Raw genomic sequence first — 11,504 nt, forward strand, 5'->3', positions numbered from 1 at the left:
GTAGGATGCACTAAGCAAAGCCCTGGTGTGAGGAGTCATACAGGGGATGCGCAGGATCTTCACGCAGCTTGTCTTACAGCATCAAGGGGTGATTTTGGCCAGGACCCTTCTCTGGGAAGTCAGGGAGCTCCCTGCAGTGGGAAATGGCATGAAAAATACCCCATGATCCCACGTACATACACCTGTGAACCGGTGCCACCGGCCTCCTGTCATCTCTCGTGAAAACCAGGTTCCCTTAAACCTGAACTGGGACACAACTGCCACCAGTGTCAGCTGGTTCAGAGCCCAACCTTGTTTTCAGTTTGGTTAAATTTAGCACCCGGGTTTTGTCATGGGCCAGGGATCCCTGCTCAGATGAAGATGAGGAGAGAGCCCCTACCCGCTCGCCTGCATCCCTCCTGCGTGTGGTCTGAGCACAGGTACCTCTGTTAAACATTTTAACCTTGTCTACTGATCTATGAGCAAGACTCCTACAACAAATTATGTTTTTAAGGATCCATTGAATCTCAGGCAAGCTATGGAGATTAAAACAGATAAAGACTTTTAGGGAACATAAACAGCGTACAGAAATCCTAATACAGGTGGCACAAATTTATTTAAAAAAATATTCTAGCCTGAGGTTGTAAATCATACTCAGTTTCTGAGTGTCTCATGTCTGGGAACCCTTGTATCTTTAATTGCTTCGTGTTATTAACGCTCCTAGCAGCAGGTAACGCTTGCCTGATGTGCCTCCATCCATGGGAGTTGATGTTTCCATGATGGCAGGTTTCAGCTGCCCCAAATCGGTTGGCCTGTCAGGTGGAATATCTGCAGCAGTCTGCATTGCAAAGGGAAACTTCTAAAAATAGGAACCATTTAGAAGATTTCAGACACCTGGGTTTTCATTTTTAGAACATTTTTCTTAAGTATTTTTGATTGGTGTGATTTTCTTTTTGGTGAGCCCAGGCTGCAGACCCTTCTCCTGTGCCAGAACCATTAATTTCTGTGGGAATGAGAAGAGATTCTGTTGCTAATCCCTATTGTAGGGGCACTTTAGTCTTTTTGTACCTTTATTTTAAAACAAGCTACACATACAAATCAAAAGTGTGTTTAAGAAATAAACTAACAAAAAGGAACCCTTCATCACTTAATTGTTTTATATTGTTTGGCATTTAATGAAAGCTGTTTTATGTAGTTGGCTCTCTAACTTAGGGGATTTTAACTAGCTGTAGTGGTACTTGTGAGGGACTGGGAAGTCAGCTTTATTATGATTTTAATATGTATAAAACATCTTGTTATTTTTTAAATAAAATGTTTCAATTAGCCATTATTGTGTTAAATGATTTAAACATCTCCCTGCTGATCTATAAACCCAAACCATCCAGATCTGACGTTGTACTTGAGAACTAGGAACCCAAACTGACTGGAGGCTAACTGTAAACCCAAAGAATGTAGGGATTTTATTCTGTTTCTTCACTTCACTTTTAAAAACCGAAGGCCCCAGCTCAGCACAGATGTAGTCATTAACTTAATTTTATGAACTATAAACAGTCCTAGTCCAGTCTCTCGACTGTGCACACAGCGAATAACCTAAGCACACAGTGAAGTGTTTACAGCACAGAGGCTAATGTGGTATCATTAAGGGCATCCTTAATTTTGCAGCCGATGCAGGGGTTGCTTGAATTTAAACTAATACAAAAGTGATAAGGACAACTTGTTGTTTTCTGCCTGAAACTCGCTGAGCATCTAGAACTGGGTAGTACAGCCATAGGTGCTGTTTCAGACTGAGCGTCATTATTTACTGAATTAATGCTCCTACGTTTAACTTACCCTTTTATATATATCTCCTGACTGTCATTTGTTACTGCAGTGCCACAGGCACCGCTCAGCACCCATAACTCTGGCTGTGGCCGTGCTGTGCAAGATCAGCTTTGATGTGAAACCCTGGATTGAGGGATTTACGCCGACCGTGACGGGAGGCCAAGGCCCGTGCACACCATCGCACCGCTTTTTGATAGCAGCTCTGGGCGGAGAAAGACGGTTATACATGCTGTCAGCAAGGGAAAGTATAATTGCACTCATCTGTTAGCTGGGACACTGTTTTTAGGGGCTGCAGCCACTTTTGGCAGTGCAGTGTATGCTGGTGAAGGAGCCTCTGAACCTACAGATCTCTTTGTGACTAGAAATCAGTTCACAGAGACTGTCACAAGAAATACTGTCCAGCCTGAAATCCAATCCTGTTTGCAGCTAGTTACTGGCTTGTATTTCCAAGCATTTCATCCCTGGCCTGTGAACTGGGGAAAATTAAAACTAATTAATAAAAAATATTAAAATTCTGTATGTAGAAAAAGAGAGAGAGAGAGGGAGGCTTACCATCTTTCACAGTGTGTGTCATACTGGCTGTGCTCTTTTGGTGTCCTGCAAAATGAAAGGATGCCAGGGAAGAGGTGTTGCAGCGAATGGATGGGGACGTGGCCGCACATGACAGGAGCAGTGCACCCCTTGGGTGTGTGTTGTCCCCAGTGCTGGTGGTGGGGAGGGAGATTGCAGTACGGGGGGCTTCGGAGCTTGCAGGCTATTCTATTGGTTACAAATTAAACGTCTTCAGACAAGAACAGCTTTAGGGATAGTTTCCTTCTGCTTGTAAAGATCTGGAAGAAATGGAGGTCACATAATTTGCGAGAGCTGTTGGAGTGTGTGTAGCAGGGAGGGCCGGTGATGTACCTCATATGGCAGGGAAATAAAGGGGCTGGAGCGCAGTTCCCTGCAGCCCTCGCTGAAACCTAATTGCATCCTCTAAAACGCGACTTTCAAAGATAATTAAGCAGTTAAACTGTCTGATGAGGCCAGGTGTTTGCAGAAAATAATTTTTAGAGGGATACGTGTTTAAATGCTGATGAAGCTTTACTCAGCCATTAAACATAATGTATTACTCAGGACTGAGCTATTCCCTCAGCCCTAATGCTCCTTCCCAATTAGCCTCTGATGTCACGTTTTCCACTCTCTTCGTCCCACTTTGTGGGTTTCCTGACTATTAAGTGCCATGAGCAGTGAGCGAGTCCGAGACGACGGTGACTAATTCCCCTCCTCGGACACCCCGCAGCCGTGGGAAGGGCAGGGGCTGCGGGGATGGTGTTCCCGCAGTGGCATGAGGGTCACCCCGGTGGGCAGAGGCCCGCGGGCCGGTGCCCCCCGGCCGGGGTGGTCTCCGGCGACCGGCTCCCCCCCGGCTGCCGCTGCTGCGGCGGCACTGGGCGGGGGGGCGGGGCGGGTGTGTGCATCTCAATAGATTTTTTTAAAAGGCGGTGTTGGAAAAACAGAGAAGTGTTCGGGGTTAAAATGCAACGAGAGCTGTGATACAAAACCCACTTGTTAAATAATCTGAATATCGCTCGCGGGAGCGCTGCGGGACGGCACCGCCGGACCCCCCCCGCCGCCCGGCACGGCAGAGCGGGGTGCGGGCCGGGGTCGGCCAGCGGGGACCCTCCTGCTCCTGAGCAAGCCGAGATTTCGATTTGACAGCTCTTAGCTGTGCTGTGTCCTTGCAAAGAGCCTCGCGGAAGTTCCGCGCTGGAACCGGGCGCTGCGCGCTGTGCGCTGGGTTTAGATCGCACTGGCGAGGCTCGCAGGCGTGGGGTTCGTTTGCTGCCCCTTTTATCTAAAAAATCTTCGCTTGATTGGGGTGTTTCCTGCGGGATCCAGGAGGCAAAGGGGTTTAATTTCATTATTTTTTCGCGTTGCAATAGTTCGAGTTAGGAGAATACTCCGAGAACTTAACCGAGGGGCCGGTAACGTGCAAAATTCGGCAAAACTCTTCTGCCCGTCAAAACGGTGATTAAAGAGCGAAGCAAAAGTCCTGCCACAGGGGAGAACTTTAAACCACCGAGTGAACTTGTTTCCTTCTTCATAGCAAAATTTTCACTAATTTAACTGCCATCCTTTTCTCAGTTGCCCAACCAAAATAGACACATCTATGGAGATACCTGAAGTGTAAAAGTAAGCAAAGGAAGCCTTTAAAAATGTGTCCCACTTTTATATAAAAAGAAGATTAGAAGAGCCTCTGAATGCGGTAGATTTATTGCTAGTTTCTGAAACTAGTTACATACATTTGTATAAAATTATTTTAAAATAGGTAACGCTAGAAATAGTCTGTGTTTCTAACAGTTGTATAAAGTCTGTCCCTGGTGCAAGCAAAAAACCCCCACTCATTAAATGAGGAGCATTTTCGCAGAGAAAAGTGATTCCCTTCTAGTAGCTGGGGAAAAAAAAGTGTATCGAATTTGGGGCCTGCAGCTTGTTCCTCCAGTTCCTCCCTGAAGCCCCACGTATTTTGCAGACCTTCCCCTCTGAAATGATGCTATTTATAACAGAGCGGTTGTGTGAGTTGCTCAGGATCGTATCTACAGGACAGATCGATACAAAGTAAGAGTGCGGGTTTAGGTGCTCTGTAAGACCCCGGGAAATCAGACGATTTCAGGCACTGTAAGAGTCACAATTTAAAAAATACTGACCGATGTACTTTTAGCTGTAAGATTTGCTTTGCAACGACTTTGAATTATTGACCGTGAGTGCAGCCGGAGGGTGAAGTTCGTCCATCCTTTCTGGCAGTGCAGCATCAAAATCTTACAATGGGAGCATTTTCCATAAACGTTATTTTTTTTTAAATGACATTGGGGGCTGCAGGCCTGCTCCCGGGAGGGGTTTCTGGTGTGTGATGCTCAGGCCGGCCGTGCCTGCCTGGCTGCGGCTGCTCACAGACGCGGCCTCGGGGCAGATGTTCCACAAGGTCTATAAAACCTTAAATTATCAAAGGTGTATCTCGTAAGCCGGGAGATGATACCAGGTCTGTACTGCACTGAAACTAACATGCTCAGAGATGGGGATAAATATTTACAATTATTCGTGAGTTTTGTTTTAGTTTAAAGAAAAAAAAAAACAACAGTCAAGGTGTGTGCTTTGAGAGGGGGAGCTGGTAATTTATTTTATGCGCACAATTTGTTTATGAGTGCGCGAGTCTCGGAGGTGAGGTTGTTTAAACAATCCGATGTGGATTTGTCTGCTCGCTTGAATGTGGCCCAAATTCTTCTCACTTTACTCGTAATTATTCTCCTCGTTATTTATTATAATAGTTCCAAAGGCCTCTTTTGCCTCGGCCGTTAGAAATCAGTACCTTGGCGTGAAAATAACTTGTGATCTGAATAGAAAAGACGGACAAAAGATGGGCGAACAAAAAGCCACGTAAGGAAACGGGGAAGGTTTTTGTTCTGATTTTTGGGGCTCCCTTAACCTCGGTTTAGGGCTCCCCGGAGCGCTGGGCAGGTGTGCATAGGGACTCTGCTGCCCAAGAGATTTCCGTGGGGGAACGGGAGGCCCCGGGGGGCTCCAGCGCTGCCGGTTCCTGCCGCTCCCCGGTCCGCAGAGACCGGGAGGGGACCGCTGGCACCCGGGTCCAGCCACCGCTTTGTCGTGTTTCACTAACTCGTTGGCGGTCCAAACGCTAAGGGTGATGTCTGAATAAATGACAACCCTCGAACAGAAGTCAGGGCGGCAGGAGGGCCGCGGAGGGCTAATCAGGTGGTTTTCGGCTCGTTAGTGTTTCACAGAGCAAGGGGCGTAATTTTAAACCGAAGAAACTTGGAGAAAACAGAAAAATCCGTGCGGAGCCGCTCCGTCCAAGTGGCAGTAAACATATGGAACAGGTTATCTGGGAAGGCAGGGCAAGTACAGAGCATAAATTAATTCAAGAAACACCTCGGGTTTGTCGAATGCGATGGTTGAGCAGTACGGTGAAACGACGGGAAAGTAGGATTTAAATAACGCTAACAAGAGCAAGCGGCTCGGCCTCGTGTCCGCGATGGTTCCTGAAACGCCTCCACGTATCCCTTCCGTCACGATTTAATTAAAAATACCGGCCCGGGCGTCCCGATCCTCGGAGCGTCCCAGCAGCCCGGCCCTGTGCATCTCCCCGCGGCTGCAAAGGCCACCCGCGAGGTTGCAGCACCGGCTGCTGCGAGACCCCTCGCCAGCCCCGAGGAAACGTGCCGAAATCCCCTTTTTTTTTATGGTCAAAAACCATTAAGACGGAGACGGTGCTGCCCTTCCCCCGGGGATGAGCCCGACGCCCGTCCCTCGGCGCGGGCCGGCTCCGTGGCAGCGGCAGCGGCGGGGCTCAGTCCGTGGGATACCTCTCGTGGAAATCATCAACGCGGGTCCCGCCTGCCCGGTGCCGCTCCCGCCGTGGGGCGGGGGCCGAGCCCAGCCGAAAACTCTCCCACGGCCGTCGCCGGGCTCTCCCTGCCTCGGGCATCCCGCCGGCCGGGCTGCCGGGGCTGCACCGAAATTATCCCCCCCTAATCCGTTGGTGCCTACATTTCTGATGGGGATTATGAGAGTTGGGACTCTCGCACGTAAATCTTGCACGAAGTACGTCAGTAATGAGTAGGAATCGCTCATTAATTATCTGCTGTCTTGCGTGACACGGGGAATTTAAAACGAATCCCGTTGTACCGAGGAAAATATTCGGGAAAAGGCTATAAAAGTCAACGGAAACGCTCCGCTTTGTGCTGTGTTTTGTTTCGTTCCCTGACCGGCTCCTTTTAGTTGTTTACAGCGATTTGGCCGAGGCCCGGAAGGAGCCCGGAGCTGGGGGCGTCGGGCCGGGTCCCCTCGATGGGCAGCCCCGAGCCCACACCGGCAGCTCGGTCCCCGCCTCCCCTCGGGCTGCGCTGGATCCCCCCCGGCCCTGGCTCCCCCATAGCCCTGTCTCCCCCCGGCCACCGCACCGGGGCTGCCCCGAGGGCTCCGAGCCACCGGCGGTGCCACGGCCCTTCCCCGCCGGGGAGGACGTGCGAGTCCACGGCCAGGGCCATGAGGCTGATCCCCCCGAGGGGAGCCGGTCCCGGGGGCGGGCGGCCCGGGCAGGTGGCGGGGCGGTCCCCGGGGGGTGGCTCCGTGTCCCCATGCCTCTGGCCACCGCGCCCCGGAGCCGTGGCTCCCCCGCCAAACCGGGGATGGGGGCGAGGATGGGGATGCGAAAGGGGATGGGGATGGGGACGGCGGTGGGGACAGGGACGGGGCCGAGGCCGCGGTCCGAAGGGGCCAGCGGTTGCGTGGGTGTCCGCTCCCCCGCGGCGGGCAGAAAGGCTAATTTGCTTTATATGGCAGGGGATCAAATGCGCTGCTGTCACCCCTCGCTTCCAGGTACTCGCCCGCCCCGGCCCCTTCCTTCCTCCGCAGCCCCTCCCGCGCCCTCCCCCGCAGCGCTGACAGCCCCGCCGGGCCCGGCGGTATAATAGGCCGCTGCCGCCGTCCCGGGGCGGAGAGACGCTCCCCGGTGCCGCGCCCCGTGTGCATGCGGCGGTAACGGCTGCGGCCGCCGCGCTGCTCAGGGCGGTCCCGGGCCACTCGCGCTGGGGGGGCCGCGCCGGGCCCGGCCCGCGGGGGCAGGGGCAGGGTAGGGGGCGGCGGGGCGATGGGCAGAGCCCCCGCGGGACGCCCCGCTGCCCGCCTGCCAGCAGCGCCGGCCGGGGGGCTGCGTTAGGGCGGCCCGGCGGCCCCGGCGGCCGGGGCTTCCCCCGCGCCGGGGCGGCGGCGGCGGCGAGGATGCAGCACCCGCTGGAGCTGGGGGCCGCGCACTACTTCCCGGCCGAAGCCTTCCCCGACCACCGCTCGCATCGCTACCGCAGCTTCATGATCGAGGAGATCCTCACCGACCCCCCGGACGCCAAGGGGGCCGCGCCGGCCGGGGAGCTGCTCAAGTTCGGGGTGCAGGCGCTGCTCTCCGCCCGGCCCTACCACAACCACCTCGGTACGTCCCCGGGGACGGGGGGGCCCGGGGGAGCCCCCGCGCTCGCCCTGAGCCCCGAGGGGTCCCGCGGCTGGGGAGGGGAGCGGGCTGGGGGCTGCGGGAGCGGAGAGGCATTTCCCGGTGATGGAGCCGAGTGCGTTGCAGAGCCGGTTCCCTTGAAGAAAACCTGATTTTTGCCTAAAAAAAAATAGCCGCCGGGCTTTGCCGGCCGTGCGCATCCCCTCGCCGTGCTGCGGGAGGCTCCCAGCCTGGAGCCCGGCGAATATTTTGGGCCTAAAATGAAGAAAGCGGCTTCTCGGCCCCGCCGTCGCTGGCACAGGGCGGCCTTTGCGTGTCCCGGGGAGCCCGCTGTTGGCGATCGGCTTTTTCGTGTTTTTCGATGAGGTGTGAATTGCCTGAGCCTGGGCAGCGGGGTGTGTGTCTGTATGGCTGGAAGAGGCGGCACGGTGCTCTGCGGAGATGGATTTAGCTGGAAAACCGAATTATATATATATATGATATATATTTTTTTATATATAATCTTTATGTATATATTTATTTAAAGCAGGAGCCAGCGTGCTCTACCCAGTCTGATACAGTATCTAGGACAAATGCAATGTGTTAACGACACAGATTTATTTTTTTTTAAAAGCCAATATTTAATATATTTTAAACGCCAGTGTTTAATGCGTGATTGCGAAAGCTTTCATTTCCCAAGCCATCTTAGTCCGCGGAGACGTCGCTCTTTGTCCGTAGAAACGAACGGCACAGGAGGATCCCAATTTCTTGTTTTCCTTTTAAAAGAGAAAGAGGAAAGCGTCAAACCCCGTAGCAAGGGAGCTACATATATTAGAACATCTGGAAATTAGTATTATTTTCAAGATGGGCAGAACTATTTGAAAGAGTGGACCAGGTTAAAGGGTTTTCACAGCCCTCACGGCCCAGCTCCCGCCTGGTTCGGCGGCAGCAGGATCAGGCCCTGGAAGGGAGTGAGGCGTGTGTTTGCTTTAAGAACACGATTTCTGCTTAGGCCGAGGCGGTGGAGCCCGCAGAGGCTCCTCCAAAAGCCCGTGTCAGGCCGCCGGTCTCGCTCCCGGGTGTGCCGGTGGGGAGGGCAGGGCGGGCACAGCACCGGGCGCCCTCGGGTTGGGACCAGCGCGGGGCTCGCGGGCCCAGGCCGGGGCGGCGGCGGGGCCGGGGGGCACCGAGCCGAGCCGGGCAGCGGCCCCAGCCCCGGGGAGCGGGGTGTCTGCGCGGCCGTGGCGGGGGTCGGCGGCGGCCCGAGCCCGTCTGCAGCGGCACCCTCGGGGGTGGGCTCAGTCCGTGTGGAAACTCTCCCTCTCCTATCCCCGGGCGCCTCTTCATAGAGAAACGTGGGGCTCCGGTTCACGGGGAGGGATATAAATTGTTCCCCGGTCGAAAATGTCCTGAAAACTGCTCGGGAAGGAAATCCGGGACCATGCCCCGACCCCGCCGCCCGCCGGGGCTCAGCCGGCTGCAGCGGGCCCAGTAGCACCGGGGCGGCACTGGAGGGGAACGCTTTTCGGTTGATTAAAGTTATTTCCACTCGTAACCCCCCAAGTCATTCCGTAATTAGCAACTGCCGGTTGAAGGGTAAAACGTGACCCTGTACCGCGGGGCCGGGGGGACTCGACCCCGGCCCCGGGGGTCTCCGCACCCCGAAGGGCTCCACTCCGCCTCGCTGCGTCGTTACTGAGAAAGGAGAAGAAGGGCCCGGGGTTCCTTGCAGGGCCCGATCCCCGGGGAAACCGAGGCACCCTGCAGCCCCGGGGGTCCCCGGGGACCGGGCCGGGGGCTACCCGGCGCTGACGGCCCCTCTCTCCCGCAGCGGTGCTGAAGGCGGAGCCGGCCGCCGTGTTCAAGTTCCCGCTGGCTCCCTTGGGCTGCTCGGGGCTGGGCTCGGCGCTGCTGGCCGCCGGCTCGGGGCTGCAGGGCGGCTCCGCCTCGCCCCATCTCCCGCTGGAGCTGCACCTCCGCGGCAAGCTGGAGCCGGGCCCCCCGGAGCCGGGCAGCAAGGCCAAGAAGGGGCGCCGGAGCCGCACCGTCTTCACCGAGCTGCAGCTCATGGGGCTGGAGAAGCGCTTCGAGAAGCAGAAATATCTCTCCACGCCCGACAGGTACGCTATGCCGGACCCTCCGGACCGGGGGCTGGACGGATGGAATGGGACGGGACGGGATGGGGGCTCATTTTTCCTGCAAATGGAGGAAAGCTGCCAACAGAGACGAAAGGTGCTGGGCCTCACCGCCTCTCTCTCTCTCTCGCCCGCAGAATAGACCTGGCCGAATCGCTGGGGCTCAGCCAGCTCCAGGTGAAAACCTGGTACCAGAACAGGCGCATGAAATGGAAGAAAATAGTAAGTGCTCGAGTCCTGCCCCACGGGCTCGTCCTGCTGCATGCCGGCCCTGGCCAGGAAAAAAAATATATATACATATATATATATATATGCCCCCGGTCTTTAAGGCCAGCATCGTCTGGGTCCCCGCCGGACCCCCCCTCCCGGCTTTGCAGCTCGGCCCCGGGGGTGCGGAGGGCGATGGGCGCAGGTCGGGAGGAGCCGCACCGGCAGCCGCGGCTGCTCCCCTGGCTGCGGCCCGGCCGCGGTGCCTCGGTCCGGGGGACGGGGGAGAGGGAGGTTCCTGCCGCCCCGGGCTCATGGCAGCACGGTTTTACCGGGGTGCCCCCCCCCCTCTGCCCCCTCCCCGCCTCGCAGGTATTGCAGGGGGGCGGCCTGGAGTCCCCCACCAAGCCCAAGGGCCGCCCCAAGAAGAACTCCATCCCCAGCAGCGAGCAGCTCTCGGAGCAGGAGCGGGCCCGGGACGCCGAGAAGCCGCCCGAGAGCCTGGGCTCGCCGGCCGAGGTCAGCCAGGAGGAGTGAGGGTGACGGCCCGGCCCCTCCGCCGCCGGCCCCGGCCGCCCCCGCCGGGTTCTGCCCGCCGCCGGCCCCGCACCTCTCCGCCCCGCCCGCGGCGGCCCGGGGGGAGAGGACGGGGCACAGCACGGTTAGTGGTCACGGTCGCCTTCGGTCTGCGGCGAATTGGGCGTCTTGGTCGGTCGCGTCCCCGTCTCGTCCTCCCCCCGCTCCACCGCTCCTCTCCGCGCCCGCGGAGCGCTGCGCCACGGACGCCTGTGTTGTGCGACGGCCCGGAGGGGCCAGGAGGACACTGGATCCCATCTTTCACATCTACTCGCTGCCTAAAACCCTGTGGTGCCCCTAGTTATTCGGAAACTGCATTTTATGATCAGTTTTATTAATGCGAAGATATTTACTTTATTTCAATAAAGTATTTTATGAACTATTGCTCTGAGTAATGTCATGTTTTTAATTATTTTTTTTTTTCTGCGGAGGCAGGTTAGAGATTCAAATGCGCGCTCGCAGGGAGATCCACAGAGACAGACCAAGGCGCGGTGCTGCGCGGCCGGTACCGGGGCGGATTCTCCCGTCGCTTTCCGCTGACGGCTCGGCCTGCCCGCAGCCGGGAGAGGCAAACCCCGCAGTCTTTGCTCGGGCAAATTTGGATGCTCTCGCGTTTTAAAGATACATCGATTGCTGTCCAATATGTTAATTAGATTCCGCACCGCGCATCCTAAACGATGCTTTTTTAAAAGGCGGTTGGGGCAGAGCGTAGCAGGCGGTCTGACAGCACACGGCAGCGAGCAGCCCGAGCAAATAATTTCCGAATCATTTTCCACCGCCGACCCGTAACCCCCGTCCGGGCG

At 56.2% G+C, this 11,504-nt stretch overlaps 1 protein-coding gene across 1 annotated transcript; it reads left to right on the plus strand.

Moving 5' to 3' along the window:
• Nucleotides 1–7,581: 7,581 nt before the first annotated feature.
• BARX1 (BARX homeobox 1) lies at nucleotides 7,582–10,662 on the plus strand. The gene is made up of 4 exons (XM_068420005.1): nucleotides 7,582–7,786; nucleotides 9,615–9,903; nucleotides 10,056–10,140; nucleotides 10,498–10,662. Exons 1-4 carry the CDS (start codon nucleotides 7,582–7,584, stop codon nucleotides 10,660–10,662), a joined length of 744 nt encoding a protein of 247 aa, XP_068276106.1.
• Nucleotides 10,663–11,504: the final 842 nt, after the last annotated feature.

The sequence above is a fragment of the Nyctibius grandis genome, chromosome 29 (assembly GCF_013368605.1).
Source record: "Nyctibius grandis isolate bNycGra1 chromosome 29, bNycGra1.pri, whole genome shotgun sequence".
NCBI lineage: Eukaryota > Metazoa > Chordata > Aves > Nyctibiiformes > Nyctibiidae > Nyctibius > Nyctibius grandis.